At 39.0% G+C, this 21,557-nt stretch overlaps 1 protein-coding gene across 2 annotated transcripts in view; it reads right to left on the reverse strand.

Annotated features, from left to right (window-relative positions):
- METTL14 (methyltransferase like 14) overlaps positions 1-21,557 on the reverse strand; it is a 34,681-nt gene that overhangs the window by 9,962 nt on the left and 3,162 nt on the right. Inside the window, exons 2-9 of one of the 2 annotated variants that reach the window (XM_040555712.1) lie at positions 14,805-14,895; positions 14,131-14,318; positions 13,799-13,887; positions 12,986-13,073; positions 6,177-6,257; positions 5,750-5,837; positions 3,349-3,439; positions 1,638-1,779 (exon numbers count right to left, since the gene is read on the reverse strand). In XM_040555712.1, the coding sequence (XP_040411646.1) occupies positions 1,638-1,779; positions 3,349-3,439; positions 5,750-5,837; positions 6,177-6,257; positions 12,986-13,073; positions 13,799-13,887; positions 14,131-14,196 (645 nt within the window). In that variant the 5' untranslated portion in view covers positions 14,197-14,318; positions 14,805-14,895. Of the gene's footprint in view, positions 1-1,637; positions 1,780-3,348; positions 3,440-5,749; positions 5,838-6,176; positions 6,258-12,985; positions 13,074-13,798; positions 13,888-14,130; positions 14,473-14,804; positions 14,896-21,557 lie in introns of those variants that run through there. The other variant, XM_040555713.1, reaches the window with a different exon arrangement.

Consider the following 21,557-nt stretch of genomic DNA (forward strand, 5'->3'; position numbering starts at 1 on the left):
TGACTCCTTACTCGAAAAAAGAAAAAAGAAAAAACTTCCAGATTTTCTGTTAGGACAGAATATTTTTTCCACCAGACAACACTGCCAGGCATCATTTTTTCCTGACACAACAGGATGGCTAACACAGAAGATATCTATTCCTTAACATGTCCTTAACATTCCTTAACACCTAATCTATTATTACGGGTATGAATACCTTTGTTTTCAAATTCATTCCTTAAAGGTGGACTGAGTTTTATTTTGTTCACTTGATCGATTAGTTTGACTGATTCACTTCTGAAGTTACATACTCCAGGTTTTGGCTTTAGGGGACAAACTCAATCTAATCTATAAAGAAGCTGTCCCCCACATAACCCTCCCTCCAAACAGCATAGAAGACAGATGAGAAAAATCTCTGCTACAGCTGCTTCAATCCAATGATTCACTTGTATTATGACAAATTAGCTGCTAACACAGACAGTCTGCATACCTTTCAAATAGGGTCTCTGAATAATATATACTTATTAACTGCATATTCCAAACAATATGCCTGAATCTAAGAATTCCTGACACGGTTACTCAAACAGTTTTTAATCAGCTATTCTGCTCTACTACTAGAGATGGTCTGTTTTCTTATGGTTTCTTTGTTTATAAATGGGTAAAATGTACATACATAGACTAGGACCACTTTAGTGGTATTCAACATTAGTACTACAAGATTTTTTGTTCAATGTCCAAATGAAGGAATACTCAAGCTTGGCAACATGCTTCGTGTCATCAAATTGCTGTGCTTAATGAGATTCAGTACTTCAAGGCCTCTAGGTCTCACCCTACATTTCTAGAGCTGACTTTATAGAAAAGGTACAGACATAAAACAGTTATGTATCACTAAGTCTTGACTGTTTTCTTCTTTACATCTACATGTGTTACTACTGGAACAATTTTTAAATCTTTTCTGTAACTCAGTTCTCTGAAGCTCAATAAAACAAAAACACCTACACTGATCTTGAGAAAGATCACATCTTACACGCTGAGATTTCTCCTTATTCCAAAAGCCTTTGAGGTGACTAAGTAGTAAAGGAATATGTAAATACAAGAAAAAATCATAGTCAAGATTGATCTATTTTGTCAGGCTTCTCAAGATTACAATTGGATTGTTAAAATTTCATACCTAGTCAATACTTCAGAGAAAGAAGGTACATCAGTGACATATACTCATCTACTCTTTTGACTAAAGATCAATGTATTAAAAAGCATACTTTAGAAACCTCTTCAAGAATTTCAAGAAACAAGGGACTATTTACAGTGGAGATATTGTGAATTTCAACAGCAAAAATCAAAGAGAAAAGGAAACTGAATTTGGGAGTAGACAGAAAATCCACTTAGTACATTTAAGTTTTCCGTCAGGCTCTTGGAAAACAAAACGGTATTTCTAATTCCTTAAACTCCTCAGGGAAAGAAATGTCTTTTAACACAAACACTGTAGGCACATGTATGATATAAAAATTATTTTTTATAAGAATCTAGACTTTTGGTTTTGAAACACATCCCATTTTTCTTTAAACACATCTCTAAAACATTCTGCTACCAACTTAAGTCCTCAAACTAATCCTTAAGTACATGTATGAAATCCTTTCCATAACAAGAAAAACGCTTACATCATCCCAGGTCCAGCACTTTTCATTGGCAGTAATGCCAGTCTCTCTGTAGTATTCTTCCAGTGGTGGTTCCAAGAGAATCACATCAAATTTGGACTTCAGTTCCCTAATATCAAAAGCTTCCAAGTCTGCTTGTAAGTACCTATTTAAACAAAAGATGATCAATTGCTTGGAGAAGTTACAACAGTGCTTTGAAACTCAGACTCCACACAGCACTTCTGCATAGCAAGTTAAGAGGAGAGACTCCCATTTAGTTCACGAAAGCTTAAACACACTAAACACAAGGAAGATGCATAATGCATTCTTGCTTAACCTAGACTGGATGCTGTTACATTACATTTTTTTAAAAGTAGTCTCTCTCTCAGTAAACATTTTTTAGGGTTCTACTTAGCAAGCAGGAAACAGATGCCTAGACAGACTGTACAGCAATATCTTCTAAAGAATCACTGAACATTTCGTACATTCCATGGACAATATAGGAGAAAACATCAACATTTGAGTTAAACATGCTTACTGATAGGCTAACAGACTTCTGGTTTGCTTCACTTCAGAAAAGTGGCATATTTTTAGAATTGCCATTTGTTTTATATTATGTTGAGATAATTCTGAATACTGGAAACGTGGTTACTTTCACATAGTATAAATTTATTTCTCTACCCATGTAGCAAAAGCATAATTCCCTAACAAGTTCGTTTAATTAAATAAGCTCAAACTCACCCTTATGCCTGGCATCTACACTGGCCCACTAGGTACTGTTGTATCACTGTCCAAAAAAATGATATTCTGTTCCCCCAATACCTTCAGTTTCAAACCACTTGATTAGCAGACTACCACCACCCTTCCTCCCAAAAATTTATCTGGAAGAGATGATTATTCCATGAATGTATTCACTGCTATCAGAATGTGGCATTTGATTACAAGTTTTCCCTTTTTTTGCTTTCAGGCTAAGCATGCAAAAATGCATCTAACTTCAAAATACCAAGTTGAGTTATGCAGTTTGTGTCTCAGTTGTTTAGACAGCCTCTTCAAGTTTTTTCATGTCATTTATGAAATAATGCTGTTTTTCTGGGTACAGATTAGGATTGCATTTTAAAAGCATGAGGTTCACATTCAGATAGGTTCAAACTCCTGGGAGTAACATGCTGCATGCTTATACTGCATCTAGCTCTCAGCAAAAAACTGAGAGGTAATTTGAAGTTAATAGGACAAATTATTTCCAGCCAACCTAAACTTTTTTGGTCTTAAACTGCAGAGTAACATCTGATTAATAGACACTGAGACGACACCTGAATATTATAAAAAAACGCTTTTAAAAGAACAACTAAGGTTACATTGAGGCCAGTTTTCAAAAGGTTTTCTTGTTAGCATATACTACACGATACAAAGAGATTCATGATCATATGGTGTATTTCTTTCAGTTCCCAAATAACAACCTGCAGCTCAATCACTTGGCAGCTCAGTCTTAAAAAAAAATAAAGCTTCACATGCTGTAAATAATCACACATTGGAAGAAAATTTATTTTATATATTACATTAAACATCTAGATTAATGAAAACAAACTGATTTTATTCTTCTGAAGTTTCAATTAATTTGTATGCACAAACAGAAAATGTAAATTCTGAACAGGTGCTAAAGATAGAAATTTGCAAAGCAGACAGCTAACTTCAAATCGGTCTGGAGAAGAAAGGTGTTTTCCACAAGAACACTTACATGGGAGGAGTGTTAGATTTAGATATCAGCTCGTCCTTCAATCTGATGAGCTCTCTAAGTTTTGGATATTCTTCAAACCTATCTGCTAAGCCTTAGAAGAAGAGAACATGAAGTTAACATGTTAACACTTAGCCTTATTTTATTTTTTGTTAAAACAAACCAAACTTTTCAAAGCAGTTTTTTGTTCAGTACTTAACAAAAGCTTCCTGCCTTTACCCAGTTAGTTATGCCTAATGCGACTGGATATTATTGAATTCAGTGTCCATGTTCTAATCTTCTCTAGAGCACCACACTGATCAAGAGTTCACAACTCCTTTTATAAGAAGGGATATCTTTTATTTAAACTAATAGCGGAAGAATGATGAGAGTTATTTTGTTGTTCCCCCATCCATAAATTTATATTAAGATATAATTAACACTAATTTCCACCATTGTTTTAGTTGATCTTTGAGGAATATCTCTACAGAAACAATTGGGTTGTAGCTGGTTCCCTTAGGCCCTTTATACAGAGATCTAGTACTTAGGTAAGTTGTGGAGACTTGAACATGGGTATATTTATTTATTGGATTTCAAGACTTAGCTTTATGATTGCTAATTTTCAAACTTTTTACATGCACTGAATTCACAAGGGAGAACCCTAATTAGGTTTTCTGCAGTAAACGTTTCTAAAAAAAATAAAAATAAATCAGTACTCTACAGTTCCCCTCCAAAAACGTAGCCAGAAAGAGTATATTTCTGTTATTGTTAACAATAGTCTCAGCAGAAGCTGAAAAGGTAACCATCCCAGTCCCCAAGCAGCTTTAGAGTTATTTACAAAGCCTCATGATCATTCACATTTACTACTTCAATGGAGTGAGAAAAACAAAAACAAAACTCCTCTCCTTTAATTCAAACTTCTGAACTCCTAACCCTAGGCATTACAGTGGTAAAAGAGAAGTTGTTAGTATGCATCCCTGCTGTCTCCACAGTTACTTATGTATAAGAAAACCACAAATTATTTTCATCTTTTCCCTCAAACACCTAACATCTTAAAAACACCACCATGTTGTTCTGATATCCACTACTGTGTTCCTTCCAGTGGAAGTCAAATACTCCTGACCAGTGGAAATGGAAGCTGCTAGCTTCCCTTACCAGCAGCTAGGCAACAGATAAAAAAGAATTTTCAATCAAGAGAACTTTAATTGTTTAAAACAAAACAATACAAAACAAAAGCATTCTCTCAGATGCTAAGTGTCTCTCCCTGGTATTATGGGACCACTACCTCCCCTACAGCTTTTTACAGCATAGCTTCCAATTTTGAACTAGCACCCAAGCAGAGTCTCAGTGTTCACGCAGAAAACTTATGCTAACCAATATGCCATTCTTTATGCAGCACAGAGTGAGAGTAAATAACATGGGCTGATATCCACTCTCTACATACTCAGTTCCAAGAACAACGTACAACTACTTTGTGTTGTACACAATTCTTAGTGTGTAACTGTGAGGCCCAGATATTTTTAAAATAAAGACATAACTGAGTCAAAACAGTTTTAATACTAAATATCCTGACGTGTTTTACAGAAGCATTCACAAAATAGAGAGAAAAAAAACTAATACCAACTGCCTCAATAGGCAAACAACCCCTTTTTAGGCTGGCACCTATATACACACCATTCTTTCCCTGACAACTGTAAACATGATAAAATATGGGCTGAATAAAATGTTGCAGACAGCTACAGACAGGAAAGTGTCCTGCCTTGTTTTAAAGCAGGTAACTACTAGGCACCCATTCTGGGAAACAGGACCAAACAGGACCCTTGGTTTTGAAACTATTAAATTCAGGCTTAATAAATTAAGACTTCAAGAACAAGTCCTTAGATGGCCCAATAAACATAAACTTAAAAAATGACATCCTCTAAATGCAGTAATGCATTGGGACTTCTAATGAGTTGTCAGAAGTTACAAACTTTAGCTGGTAAACATTATCCATATTGCTTACTGCTTTGAATACTTAAGTATTATCTGTACTCTACATGCTACATGCATTCTTGGAGGCAATACATCCCAGGAACAGCTGAACTACAAGTCAGTTCGTTACATTTCCAAAGGCTTCGAAATCTGCTCATTAAACTCATCTACCTCATCAAGCTTAGTTTTAAAAAACTTTTCTTGGTTAAATACTTTCAAATAAAATCCCAAGACAGACTGGTTAATATTCTCCTAAATGATAATAATCTTCTAAACGATTAAAAAAATAATTCACATGAATTTATACATTGATATGTATGCACAGAGGGACAAAACAATGAAGTACATACATGTGTATCTACATTTTCCAGTAACTGTGAGAAATTAAGAAAGGAAAAAAACCAAAGTGCTAGTGAAGAAAATGAGGTAATGTCAATCAGTTAGTATGACATACCGACATCTCTGATGAAGTTCTGGGGTCTGTGTCCTGTATCCACAAAATGCTGGCAGTAATCATTGTGGGGATTTAAGCTCTGAGTACCCTAGAGAACAAAAGAATATCAGTTAGAACTACAGTGATATAACTAAACACACACACACACTGCATGTGTTAGTCTGATAAAAGAGAAAGTAACTGATTTTTTTTTTTTTTCAACATGCCTTTGTAAGCCAAACTATTCAAGACTGTCGCATTCTTCCTCCCAAATCAGACTCCCCATTACTACTGCTCATTGTTACTCTTACATCTTTCACGAGAACCTGTGAATTTCAGTTAATTACTTCAACCTTTAAGGCTGTGTTTCAAATGTAATAAATTGCAGAAACAGTTTAACAGAACTATACCATCTTTGACTAGACTTCTACTTGCACAAACTGCTCACCTTCAGAAAGGTACTGGAATCTTTGTAAATCTCTTCTTCGTATGGCAGGTTCTCTTCATCTTGCTGCAGCTCTACTTCATCCTGGGAAACAGAGCAGATTTTAGAGGTGCATAAGATCATGCTGTTTCTCTCCTTGTTATGATTCTGCTTCTTAATGAAGTGAGCAAGCTGTCTACAAACATAAGTCACCTGTAACAGTGTATCATGAATGGTTCAAGAAAAGTTCTGTATTGGGGGTGAAGGGGGAAATGACCTGTAGCCAAAAAGCTCTGCCTCTCACCACTGATGACAGGGTTACTGAAAAGGGGTCGGTGAATAAAATAAGAAACCATTCATTTCTAGACACCAATAGTGTAGATTGCGCTTTACAAGGTGTAGAACTTCAATTTTTTCACAACATTTTTTCACTCCTTGAACTAAAGTGAGGGATAGATTTTTTTGAAGTTCTTCACTAGTACAATCTTTTTTCACCTTAGCAGCTGAAACCATCTCCCTATATAGATCTGTTACAGTCCACACCATGAAGAAACACTGCATGGTACACAACGTTTCATTTGGACTTTTTTGAAAAGTAACTTTCAACTTCCTACTTGCCAGTCTCAAAACAAGCAGGAAGGAGGAATTTTATCACGATTTTTTCCCCAGTTAAAGTCAGCAATTGTCCATTCAACAGATTTCTTGAGTTCAGAGATCTGTCACACTGACACACTCTGAACTTCCAATGCAGCATTCAGAGAGAACAGAAACAAAACAGACTCTCCACGTCACTTTGTTTTTCTGTTCATCCTGAAAGAGTCCATTATACATAAATAAAATTGAAGAACCACTGAATAACATCATCTACCATATTTGAGTACGACTCACATACTCTTTCATACATTGCTGATTACAACAGAAAACTTAATCAGTTAATATGGTGCTTTGTGTGAGAAAAGCTGTGTGAAGGCTGAAATACAAAGAAAAGACATTTTAAGATAGACATTTGATTTCTTAAGAAAGACAGATTTCTCTTAGAAAACAACTCCCCACCACCACCACACATACTAAGTCAAAAGATGCAGAGAAGAGGCTCTTACTATCTCTGCATTTACCCCATACTAGATAAGCTGTTTGTCAAAAAACAGGAACAAGAAGTTGTTCTCCCTGTTTTGATCCCTCCAGCTGTTGAAATTGTGAAATAAGCTCTGTGTTCTTTTCAACTTGGAGCTTAGAACCAACTTCTGAAATGCCTCACAAAATCAACAGGTCAGAGACTTTACCCTCTCTTCCCTATCTCCCCAGTTATTTTGTTAGATAAAAAGAATAACTTAAGGCAACAGACATTTTTTTGTTTTCCTTAACCAGACCCCTCCCCCCAAAAAAGATTATTATGAGAAACAGCAATAGTATTTACAAGAAAAAGGAACGAACAGCAGACAAACACCAGCAAGTGCTATTCAGGGGAAAAAAAAAGCAGAAAGCTCGAGTTTTACTAAAAACTGCTTGTGTGATCATAAGATAACACCTGTTTTCCCTCTCCCATTTTCCTCTAAATCTTAGCCTTCTGATGATAAGCACTTGTTAGATACCTTCTAACTTCTAGACTTCTGAGTCATCCCAGTCCTCTTTATGCCTTCATAATAAATTAAAAAAAAAATCTTGCAGCCGCAAAGAAAAAAACAAACGTCAACTTTCCAATGGCAAAGCACAATATAAAAACAGATACAGAGTGAAATTAACAACAGTACAAGATAGGATGTTCTTGTACTGGATTTACAAATTTGTTTTATTGTTGCTAAGTTGGGGAAACAAAAGCTAACCACAATTTTTAAGTGCATAGTTCTTTCAAATGACTAAAGATACATTAAGCAATTAGGAAGATTCAACGGAGTAAGATTATTTCAGCATCCCGAACAATGACAAGGAGGCATTCCAAGCTCACAGACCACTGCTTGCAGAAACAAAGGAAAAAAAAAAGTATCAAATTAGGCTGGCAGACAGCAAATTCGAAGGACTTGTAATATTGTACTTAGTAAAAAGGTAAAACTCTGGAACTCCTTGCCACAGGACGCTGTTGACACCAGACATTTATACAGGTACAAGCAAAACCGATGAAATTTACACCTGGGGAAGGGGAGAGATGGAGCATCGCAGCTCCCAGAAGCCTACAGCCAGGCTGGGAGGGGCAGCAGATAGCCTAGTCTTAGTACTCATCACTTTGAGTTACAGGCTACAGAGCTCAAACTAATCCTGGTACAACTGTTACGGTTTGACAAAAACACAAGTACTGCACAAGTTCTTCAGAACCACAACTGAACCCTCTGACCTTAAAATCTCCACTATTCATTTTTGCTAGTGAAGCATCTGTCCCACATCCCCCACCTCTGTGGTGTGCAGTGCAGAGCCCAGCTCCTAGGCAGAAGTCAATCTGCCAGTGTGCAGCTGGACAAGCAGTCTGCTCCATGACATGCAACTCAGACAGTGAGGAGCTTCACATGCAGCTGGATGCTACTGTGGCAGCCTGAAAGGCCTAGAAAGATTTAATAGAAAATAGCCTTTTACTTTGATTTCGTCTCCACTAAACATTTATTCTTTTTGCATACTCTTTATTTCTCTATGCTACTTTGCTTCTGGCACTTGTAAAGTCAGCCTTGTGGATCAGACAGAAGGATCTGTTTTTTTTAAGCTCTACAATAGATTTCTTCTAGTTTCATGAAGAATACCCCTTTCTGCCTTCCCTTTCTTCTTTATGAAAAGAATACTGTATTTTACACTGTCAGACAACTAGCACTGCTAAAAATATACGAGTGTCAAATTGAGGACATGATAAAACTGATATGCAAAGGACTTGTCTAACACCACAGACTACCCATCAATGAACATCCCTCCTCATTTAACTGCTCCATCTCCTTCCACTTCACAACATTCTTCTGACAAAAAAAGTTGATTACAAATTTGGGATTTTAATATATTTCAAAAAGAACTTCTAATACAGACTAGCATTTAATCGGGAGACATTAAATTAAACAAACATAATACTTCAGATGCGACAAGTTACAAAATACTGATGTAAGAGTTAAAACTCCTTACATTTGAGTTTTGTTTCTTCCAAATAATCAAAAGAATCAAGACACGGAAATGTCTCAGACCTATGGACAGGACTCAACAGAGCCTAGTCTCTGGGTCCCTGGTGGTTTTTTTTTTTTTCCCCCTCTACTTGTAGCAGCCAAGTTTTTGACTCTTTCAACCATAAAAAGAAATCCTGGCATTTTACCAAGAAAAACATCCCATCCTCTTTTTCACTAAGTAGCCCTTTGTTTTCATATGAGACGAAAGCTTATTAAAAACCACCACCATAACTTAACATTTGTTCTACCAAAACCAAACAAAAACACATTTCTTTGCATCAGAAGTTCCTAAATGGCTGAGATTAACACACTTAATATTTCACAACAAATCCTGCTCTTAGACTTCCCCCCCAATAATGAAAAAGCCCACAAAGGACTGACTGACTACCTCATGCAGAACCCAACAATTCAGCAAGTCAGGGTTGTACAGATGTACCAGTCACTTTCCATCAGAAATATTTCCCTCTAATTTTCCTAACAAAATGGACACATTCATAAAATTTGTCTGTAACGCTGGTAGCTAAGGCTACTATTGCTTCTTCTAACACGCATTAAATTCAATCCAGTCAGGCTTGATACTGTAAGTATTTAGATTTTTAGACCAGTTCATATTACAAGACTAAATTTAAACTTGCTCAAGTACTAACAAAAAGGTTATATAAACACACAGGATTTTACCATGTTCTTATCTCCTTGCCAAAATGGAATTAACAATGTCTGCAAAAAACAGCTGATGGCTCCATTATAGATTTTCAACTTGTGCGTTTCATGTTCCGTAAATCTATTCATCTGCCAGATTGAAGTTGATCTGAGATAGCATTACTGTAACATTTTTCCAATTCCAACAATATAGCAAGAGTTTGACCCCCCGTAAGTGGTTACAGCCCACCTCAGAGTAAGTTTCTCCACGTTAACGACAAGATTCATATGCTAAACACAACTAAAGTGACTTAGCCACATATATCACACATACACACAAAAAATCGTTTAACCACATACTTGGTGAAAAATGGATAAGGTATATAATAAAGAAATACGAACTGATCATGCGTGAGCATGTGCTCATAAGCACTTCACAAATATTGCATGCACTCTGAAAATCCTTTCTTTGAGACAGTGATTTAATTGGTTTGCTAAACAAGATGTACAGACTACCACTTAGCACATTAAAAAAAGAAACGTCTCTCTACTTACAGATAGACCTCAACACTAAGCCATCAACATGTCCCGTCATACACCTACTTCTGGTTTTAATAAGACAGTACTATTGAAAGCTTTATAAAACTGAAGACAAACGTAACCTCACTTTAAAAAATAAATGTATCTATTTTTAGGTGCCCAGGGGAACAGCAGACATTATTTATTTCGTAAATAAACTGAGCTTGATTCTACATAATCACAGAAGCAAGATTATGAGGACAAGGAAAAAAGGAAGAGGGAGGACACATGCTGCAACAAGATACAAAGCAAATTAGAAAGACAGCTGTATCATAATTGTTCTTTTGTTTAACCTCCTTTCTCTACTATGTTAGCCAAAGTGCTACATTAGATACGAAACAAGAAAGCTATCAAACAGCACTTGGAAGATTATTTGAAAAAGGAAGGGCATGAGAGTTTGACAACCACTCATTTTTCAATGACCATGGAGGCTTTTTTGTTCCACCCCAACTGAACTTTTCCTGGCTATTTTTGAGACTTAAGGTATATCCTGAACCAAGCCTCCTACTACCCTTCCCTTAAGATCCCTTACTTTGTCCATTCATCCAAAACAGCATTATTTTGCACTTAGCAGGAAGGCTGGAAGACACCCTCAGCTTCCCCATACCTCATCTAGTGATCTGTGCAGGCTTCTCTTCTGACACAAATTTTGCTCAAGATTTTTTCGTGTAGCCATGCACATACACATTTTACCACTTCTTCCCACACAAGACAACCAGCAGTGGCACACTGCCATTCCCTGTGGGCACTACCACCTGAACCCACCTTCTCCAAGGAGCTGTGCTAAATAAACTTCCAAACATCAGGTTCTGGTGAGCTTCCAATGCAACGTACCTAAAGCACATCTGGAGAGAACCATGCTGGCTAAGGTCTTTGGAAATATCCTTGATATCCTTGACATTTTCTAAGGAAAATATCAAGGAAGATGCTACTGAAGGACGTATTACAGAAGTCATACAATGGTTTAGGTTGGAAGGGACCTTGAAGATCATCTAGTCTAACCCCATGCCATGGACAGATACACCTTCTGCTAGACCAGGTTGCTCGAAGCCTCACCCAACCTAACATTGAACACTTCCAAGGATAGGGCATTGCCAGCTTCTCTGTGCAACCTGTTCAGTGCCTCACCAACTTCATCACGAAAAAACTTCTTCCTCACAACTAACCTGTCTACCCTCTTTCAGTTTAGAACTGCTGCCTCTTGTCCCATCACCATATACTCTGGTAGAAAGTTTTTCTCCCTCCTTCTTAAAAGCCACCTTTATATATTGAAAGGCTGCTATAAGGTCTCCCCAGAGGCCTTGTCCATGCTGAACGACTTCCATGCTCTCAACCTTTCTTAAGAGAGGTGCTCCAGCCTTCTGATCACTTTTGTGGCATTCCTCTGGTCCCACTTTAGCACATCCACGTTCTTCTTGTACTGGGGATGCATCTTGAACTGGATGCAGTGCTCCAGGTAGGGTCTTACAAGAACAGTGCAGAGGGTAAGAATCATCTCCCTCACCCTGCTGGCCATGCTGCTCTTTGTGCAGCCCCTGATATGGTTGGCTTTCGGGGCTACAAGCGCACAGTGCTGGCTCATATCTAACTTTTCATCCACCAGTAACCCAAGTCCTTCTCTGCAGGACTGCTCTCAATCTCTGCACTGACATCAGGAATTGCCCTAGCTCAGGTGCAGGACCTTACACTTGGCCATAGTGAACTTCAGGAGGTTCACGAGGTCCCTCTGGATGGCATCCCTTCCCTCTCGCATATCAACTGCACCATTCAGCTTGCTGTCACCCACAAACCTCCTGAAGGCACACTCAATCCCACCATCTACATCACTGATGAAAGTATTCAGTAGTGCTGGCCCCAGCACAGACCCTTGGGGGGCACCACTCTAATTAGCGGCTTCCCATTGGACACTGAGCTGCTGACTGTAATTCTCTGGACACAGCCATGCAGACAATCCTTTACTCTTTAGCAGCCCATCTATCAAACCCACATCACCCCAATTTAGTTGCAACAATACCGTGGGAAACTGTATCAAAAGCTTTACAGAAATACAGGTAGATGACATCAGCAGCTCTTCCGTTGTCCACTGATGCAGTCACTCCACTGCAGAAGGCTGCTACATTGGTTACCTCCCTGTCTTCCACACGTTTTGTTGTAACATCCAGGAGGATCTGTTCCATGATCTCACCAGGCACGGAGGTGACGCTGACTGCTCAGTAGTTCCCAAGTTCTCCTTATACCCCTTCTTAAAAATGGGTGTAATATTCCCTTTTCTCCAGTCACTGGGGTCTTCGCCCTACCACCATGACTTTTCTAATATGATGGAGAATGGCTTAGCAACTACTTCAGCCCTCACGAGTATTTAAAGAACCTATACACATCTCATTTATTTTTATTTATACGTGCACACATACACGCACTTTATGTGCCTCTCAGGGAAGCATGAGCACCAGAGAAAAAAAAGTCACTTTTTCCTTTTTGTCTTACCTTATATTCTTCAATCTCTTCTTCATCAGCTTCTCCCTCATCTGGATATTTGCGTTTTGCATTTGGAGCAGAAGTATCATAAGAAGCCCTAAAAACATGCATAAAAGTCCTCATACAAAACAGCTTCTAACACTCCAGAGAGAACATTTCTGAAATCGCTGAAGATCTGTCTTAGCTGCCTGCTTCCATTAGTTTGAAATGCTTCTGAAACATCACATAGGGGAAGTTGTTCCCCTCTCAGAATACTTGACACAAGTACATCTTCCTAATGACAGGACTCCTGACAACAGCTACCTTGTGTCGTTGTTCTTCTGTTCTAACAGGTACAGCTTATGCTAACTGAGGCAGTACCTATCCCAAATTGGGCCTGCTCACACATGAAAATCTGCATTACTTACATGTGAGAATCAATAAGCACCAGCTACTCCATCCTAGTTTTTAACTGAATATTTCTCTCAAACTGTAAGAACTTTTAAACTAAACTGCACTGTAACTGCTCTTAGTGAGAGCTGTGGGACAGTGCAGGCAGCACAGCCTAAACTAACACCTCAGTTCAGCTTCACAGTAATTTTCTAACACAAGAAGATAAGTCTTGATTTGTGAACTGATGTTAGAGGCTTTGACTAAACTGTACACATCTCATTAAAAGTTCGGATGTGAGTAATTAAAGCACTGCCTGTCACCGACTTGTATGTTTATACATAAGTGGTATGCTCTCACTTTGCTGCCTGGAAAGTGATCTCGCCCTACTTTCCTAGCAGTTAAAAAGCACAGAAGGCGGCCTGCTGACGGCGGGGGCAAGCCGATACTGACCGACACGTCTCTCTGGTCTCGGCGATCTCCCGCTGGTCATCCTTACTGTTCAGCACGGCGCCGATGCTGTCCGCGCTTTCGGCTCCCAGCTGGAGGAGAGGCAGCACAAGCTCACGCCCCGGTCACCGCCCCAGCACCCACCGAAGAGCTGCGCGCCCCGAACCCCTGCCGGGCACCACCACCCCCCCCGCTCCCAACGGCCGCCGGCGACCGTTAACGGCACGGCCGCACCTGGCGCTCCGCGCGCCCGCTGCGCGTGGGGAGAGGGCGGGGCCCGCGCGCGCGGCGCGGCAGGGGAGGGACGGGGCGGGGAGGGCAGGGCCCGTCGGTACCTGCTGGGCCAGGAGCTGTCGGCGCAGCTTCTGCCGCTCGCGGATCTCCTGCAGACGGCTGTTCATCCCCGCCGCACCGCGCCGCGCCGCCGGGATCCCGACCGTGCGTCACTTCCGCCCCGTCTGCCAATGGGGGAGCGCCGTGGCGGAGGAGTGGCCGGGGCCATGTTGGTTGAGGGCCGCGGGGCCTGGAATCACGGAATAACATGGGTTGGAAAAGCTCTCCGGGATCAGCTGGTCCAACCACCCCCTGCCACCAGCGTCACCCGCTAGGCCGTGTCCCCAAGCACCACGTCCAACCTTTCCTTGAACACCCCCAGGGACGGTGACGCCACCACCTCCCTGGGCAACCCGCCCCAATGCCTGACTGCTCTTTCTGAAAAGAAATGTCTCCTCATTTCCAACCTGAACCTCCCCTGGCGCAACTTGAGGCCATTCCCTCTAGCGCTATCACTAGTTATCTGTGAGAAGAGGCTGACACCCAGCTCCCCACACCTTCCTTTCAGGCAGTTGTGGAGAGCAATAAGGTCTCCCCTGAGCCTCCTCTTCCCCAGACTAAACAACCCCAGCTCCCTCAGCCACTCCCTACAGGACTTGTGCTCCAGGCCCCTCACCAGCTTTGTAGCCCTGCTCTGGACATGCTCCAGGGCCTCGATGACATGGACCATTTTTACCTGTAATTGTTGGACCAAAAGATGTGGGCACCACGGCTGCACAGCGACCTTCAGCTCTGTTACATGCCACACGGTGTTCCTCTCCCAGTATCTTGGTGCCAGGTGCCATCCTAGTTCCATGATACAAGCAGTATCCACACCAATGACGTTACGCAGGTCACATGTGAAACAGAGAAAGATACGTGAGGAAAAGGAAATTAGAACACTGTAGACTAGTGCAGAAGCCAACACTTCCAACATCCACGTTTCTCAGTGATTGCGCATCATAGGAAAATTATGGAGCTTTTAACTGTTAAAAAAAATACCAAGAGGCGATTTATTATCTCCTTAGAGAATACATTACTAGTTACACTCTCCTATGGAAATGTTATGGAAAAGGAAATGCCATCCCATACTATTGCACGCTTATTTGATACTGCTGGCTATAACGAATACAGTGGAAGTGCCTGCACAGTAACAAAATCACTTCCTCCTGGAGGTGATACGATGAAGGTAGTGTGAGCTTGCATTCCATTTTTAGAACTGGTTGCTAAGACAAGCTAATCTTTACAAACACTAATGGCTATAGAAAATGTTATGCTATATACATACACTGCTTCCAAATTAAAAGCCTGTATTTTTGCAGGATGTTCCTTGCCTTTATTTTCTGTGCACACCACACTTTTGGGTCTCTGAGCTTAGTCTGCAATGTGGTCTTTTTTTTTTTCTTTTTTTTTTTTTTTTCTTTTAAAATAATGATCAGGCCAAAATTTGCTCATCTGAAGTGAAGAACAGCTACACACATGCATATACCATACCATACTCCAATCTAGAGGTATGAGCTTGATTACTGATACTGGTGTGTTTTCACTACATCATGATTTTCTATGGCCTTGAACCTTACCATGGAATCATCAAAAAGAATGAATCAAATTGTCTAACTCATCCTCATCCTGATGCCACCCCTAACATTGTGTCAAACCTACAAATGTGCAGTGCTGGAGATGCATCAGCTTCCCTGGGCAATCCATGCCAGAATTCATGGTACTTACAGTTAGATTTTTTTTTTTGCCTACTCTGCAGTCTGAATATTTGTTGCTGGAATTTATAACTGCTACTTCATACAGACAGCAAGAGAAATATACTTCATGCTGCTCACCACGAGCATTCAGAATTTATTTGTTTCTCTTCTCCAACAGTCCATGCTGTCTGGGAAGACTGCTGCTGCATTTCTTCTCACCCTACTGTTCTGTGGACAGAGACTTCTGATCTCTTTCCCTCCTGCAGTTTCATCTGATCGAGTCACCTCTTTCTCAAACGGCTATTTACAAAATGAGGCATTCAGCTGCAATGCTGTGTGAAATACAGACCTGGTGTAGTATGCGCTGTAGGCTTCAGACCTGTTCAGGGATATCAGTGCAGGTTTCCTCATTTTTGCAACAAATGATTTTGTTAAACTTCATTCAGCTCTGATCCATTACCCAGATTTGCTCCTTCAGATTTAAGAAACCAACTGTTTTCTCATCCTCTTTTTGTTTAACTGGTTATTCCTGATTATCTTATCCTTCACTTCTCTCTACTGAACTGTATCCTATGTTTTTAATTATTTCTATTGTTAAGACAATTCTAATCCTGTCTTCCATCATACTGGTATCTACTTCCAGCTTCTAGGAGACTTTCTACGCTACTTTGTTTAACCATTTATAGCACTATAAATTATTTATAGAACACTACCAAATAATGGTAGAATTTCAAAGCAATTTGGGATTTGTGTTGTACTGACATCTATTCAAGCCTAATCTATTCCATTTAGCAAAAAAAATCTTGTTTATTTTACATCAGTACAAATGGTTATAAAAATTGAAGAGAAGTAGGCCCAAATTGCTTATTTTATCACTACTCTCACCTTAGTAATTCTTCACATTCCAAACCTCAAAATAATGCCCAAATAGATGCTCAATAAATTACTTAATTAAAAGCAGTGAATGGTCCAAATAAATTAAATAAAAGAGCATGTTCTCTCTTCAATCAAACAGGAAATTGTTAGCATGGAATAATCATAGGCTCTTCCTATTGCATGACCCTTTTCCCATGCTTCTAGTCAAGTACCTAGATCTACCTCTTTAAAAACATCTTTAAAAGTTGGCATCTTCAATTTTGGGGTCCATTTTGAATAAGCAAGAGTATCCATAACAGCTGTGACTGTGCCTTAAGCTGTGTCTCTACAAAATGGCAAACCTGACCTTAAGGGCATATTGCAAAAGCACTACAACCATGCACCTATACAAACTCCCTATGGTTGTTCACGTTTTGTTTAAAAAATCTCTTAGAAGTAACTTAGGCCCAACAGAGGTTTTATTAGGCCCAGTACTACTTGCCCTCAGTAAGGCAACACACAGCCTAAATAGAGCCTTCATAAACATCATACCATGCTGTTTTGATATTTTGACAGACATGTACTGTGATTTCACACTTCATCTAGATCAAATTTCATTGCCATTCAATCCAGCATTGTATACATCCTTTGTAATCAACATGAAGCCTTGGTGTTGCATGTTGCTCACCGCATGAGAGCAGGCACCACTGGACCAGCTCATCACAGCCTCCTTACAAACCTGGAAGAGGCTATAGGAAGGAATTTTGAAAGAGAGAATTTCATCTCTTTGCTTTTGGCATGGCGTCATATTTCATCCTACTTTGTCAGCAAGAATAAATAACTTATAGAGAAATATTTAAAAAATACACAGAATAAACTCATTTCGTTTTTTTAAAGTTCAGAGCAAAACATTGTTCTGTTTTCTTCAAGCTGTGTTCAGCATTGCCAGAGGGGCTGCAGCATTGGAGTAGAGTTGGAGAAGCTTTTTGATCTGAATTTTATTTTCCTGAAAAATGTGGATGGGTCAAGAGAACATTTTAAGAACTTGTACTGAATTTGCTAAATTGTTGGGAATTAAAATGATCCTCACTTTTTAAAGTTTCTCCAATCAACATTTTTTTCCTAAAATCTTCAAATTAAGAAAAACATAGAATATATTTTTAATTCAAGATGTCCTATTTAGAAATTCATTTCAGATTATTAATATAGTTTTTTTTATTTACTTGATTCTACTTTGAAGGTGAAATTGTTTCACTTAAAATTACTAATTTTATTTTTTAGTTAAAAGCAAAAGCCTCCCTGTTTCATTTTTAGCACTACAATTAAAATGAAAAATCAGCTACTCTGAAAGCAGCTCAGTGGAACAGATATTGTTCCTTCTCTTCACAGGAAGACAGGAAATTTCCATCTAACAACTTGAAGGAAGTTCCTCACTGTGAGGGTGGTGAGGCACTGGCACAGGTTGCCCAGAGAAGCTGTGGATGCCCCATCCCTGGAGGTGTTCAAGGCCGGGCTGGACAAGGCCCTGGGCAACCTGATCTAGTGGGTGGTGTCCCTGCCTGTGGCAGAGGGGGTGGAACTGGATGGGCTTTAAGACCCCTTCCAACCTGAGCTGTTCTATGATACCTTCCATCATATGAACCTCCACTGACTGAACTTTTAATGTTAACTATATGTAGTCTTATCACTATACCACCAAAGCTGTATATGCTGACATTTGTAAAATGCTTCTGCTCATGCAATAGCTATTTTTTTTTGTAAGCTTCTAGTGTGACAGAAATAAACTCCTTCATTCTTTCTTTCCTTTGTGTTCATTTCTACACCAAAAGGTAAGATTTATTTGGGGGGGGGGTGGGGGGTGGGGCTGGGAAGTGAGAAAGCTGAGAAAGCAAGCTGTTTTACATTTTTTCTCTTTTGCTAACTTCTTTTTTGGTTACCTACTGCAGAAACTAAGTACCCACTTGTCCATATGCTTTAAGGTAAACCACATACAGCCATGGACCTCAGAATTGTGAATTTGCTCCATAATTCCCATGTAACCTGGGCATTTGGGGCATTTCAGCACTCGTGAGGCCACAAGACAGTTGTACTGCACCATCGCAGCTCACACAATCCCTTCTGCCATTAAGAGTTCCACTGAAGTCACTGGGACTATTCACAGAGAATAGACCATACAATACTATTAAATGTGAATAAGGTTGGCACAATATGACCTGAACTCATCTTCCTCACTGTAGCATATTGTTGTGTTTTTTATTTATTTATTTATTTATTCTTCTGGAGCTATAATGATGTGTGCCTGGTACCTCTCACTGTAAGGATTTAGGTGCTAAGCATATGCAATTTCAAAGATGCTACCTTGCACACTATAGTCATCCCCATAGTTTGCCAACAGTTACATCCATATTTTAACAAATAGCTTAACACAGTCTTTACACAGATTCAACGAACCATGAAACTAATCACAATCCTCCTTTTAAATTAGCAAGAATTTTAGCCAAATCGGTCCCTGAGCCCCCAAAACCTCATTTGCTTGGAGAGGTCATGCATTACTGGCTTCCCAACACCTTCAGAGAGTGTGTTAAGATACAACTGGCTTTTTAACTAAAATGTCTGCGTATATGCCTCAAAAAATAGAACGTGGAGAGTACAGGGAACGCAGGTTTATGTTGCAAACATATGGATGTTATATTACACCTAGATATGTATTTCCTCCTTCTCATTTTAAAACTGCCCAAAAATTAGCCCTCAGTGAGTGCGGCAGGACTCCAGTGCTGCAAAATTTCCGGTAACTGCCAGAACTTCAATGTTACATGTTCTAACACTGAGCAGAATTTGATCCACTCCCCTCAAGGGCAGTATAAATCTAATTACATCTGCTGGCTTTATTATTATAATTCGAAGTGTTAAAGAAGTGTGAAGAAGTGTGTTATGTTTTGAATAACAAAGAAACTTATTTCTATACATGTCAGTATGAACTTACAGACTTAAATCTATCAGCACTGAGAAAATATTATGTATCATTTTTCCTCTTTCCCTTTGTTTCTCGCACAAGATATTAAAAGTATACTACCAGTTTTATCTTACAGACAGAAATGTGTCCTATAATACTTACAAAACAATGCTATACATGTTTATGTTTAAATAAAGTACTGGTACATATTTTATGTGATTATACCACCCTTACTTTGTCTCAGAGATGTTTTGATGTTCCTAAATTACAATAAAGGTGAGTAGATTATGCTATTTACAGAACATTACAGTATAAGCTTTGTATACTGAAAGTCTCATGTCTGAAGTCTTTGTATTCCATTCTTATCTATTACATCATACACTCTGTACTTTTCCATTTTACATTTTAGTATTATTTAATGTTTTCCTGCATATCTCCATAGCTAATTAGGCTGGAGTAGTTTGCATCAGCATGATATAGTTAAAATATACAGGTTATATACAAACATATTCCTGAACTTATTGTTTATCTTTTTTTTTTCTAGTCTCCCATTTGCTTGTGTGTGTTTCAGAGCATTTACAGCATCATCAATTAATTGCTTCTATGAATCCTGCATTTTTCATTATCTACATGTTAATACTTTCTTATATAAGTTTACAGCACACTAACAGCCCCTTATTTCCACATTCATGACAACCCATTCTGGTTTTTGTGTGGCTGTGCAACGAACCAGATCAGGAAAAAAATCTGGCTAAAAAATATGTTTGTTTGACTTAGCTTTTTTTTTTTTTTAGTGGTGCCTTTTTTTTTTTTTCCCAGCAAATGTGCAACACAGCCTCAGAAGTACCAGAGGTACAGAGAAAGGGCAGTAAAGAAATCTGAACAATGAAACTGTTACTCCAGAAGATGGCTTGTAGTTAAATCCTGCAGAAGTAAGTTATTCTCCTGCTTTTTACTTTTCCTGGGTTCTAGGAAATTTGGAAGGAAGCTTCGGGAAGAAAAATCTATGTGTACAGAAAAAAGAAGGCGCAAACATGAACTACTCATGATCTGAGTTGCAAGTCCATCTCCTACTGTTCCAAACAGGAGTTACTTGTTTGATATCTAATGGCCAAACAAAGATTCTGTTGAAACTAATAGCAAAACTCGAACCTGTTTCCAAAACAGGACAAGAATAATATTAAAAACAAGAGGTTTGGGGAACTTAAAATTAATAAACTTAGTATTTCTAGTTAATAAAACCTGTGTATTTAGTCTAGCAGGATTTAGTTACACACCAGGATGCATTGGGCAAAATAAAAAAAATTTTTCAAGTCTAATATCCAGAAAGTAATGTGTACACAGTGTTTATTTTATTTACAAAAAAAAAAAAAAAGGTGTGCTAAGCAGATCAACATAAAAACATGAGAAGTCACTACATATCTTTTGTATAACTATATCCATAGCAAAAATCCTTGGGTTTTCATAATCCAATGGGTTTAATTTTCATTTTTTACCTAATGAAAAATCATTATCCCAATCGAGATGACTAAACATGACATTATTAAATTGGAATGTGTAATTCCACAATGCCAATAGATTATCAAAAAATAGCAATGAGGAAATCATGATGGGACAAGAGGGATCAGGAGAGATAGGAAGGGACACCAGTCAGAAGTCAGGAAAGAATGAGAGATGATTAAGCCAACAATGCAGATTGTAAGAAAGCAGTTTCTTTTGCCAACAGCTACAGCAGTGGATTGTGGCTTCTCTGCCCACTTTCTTCATCACCTTCCTTCCATGCCCTTCCCAAAGTTCCTGACAGACATTTTCCATATTCTGCACTAATGAAGACAATCTAAGTGTAAATGCACACAACAGGTCTGCACACTGCCAGCATTGTTCCAAGAGTTCAGTAGTGCAAGGTCAGTCCCACTTTATACATGATCTCCTTCCACTTGGTAGA

This window comes from Cygnus olor, chromosome 4, assembly GCF_009769625.2.
Source record: "Cygnus olor isolate bCygOlo1 chromosome 4, bCygOlo1.pri.v2, whole genome shotgun sequence".
Lineage (NCBI taxonomy): Eukaryota > Metazoa > Chordata > Aves > Anseriformes > Anatidae > Cygnus > Cygnus olor.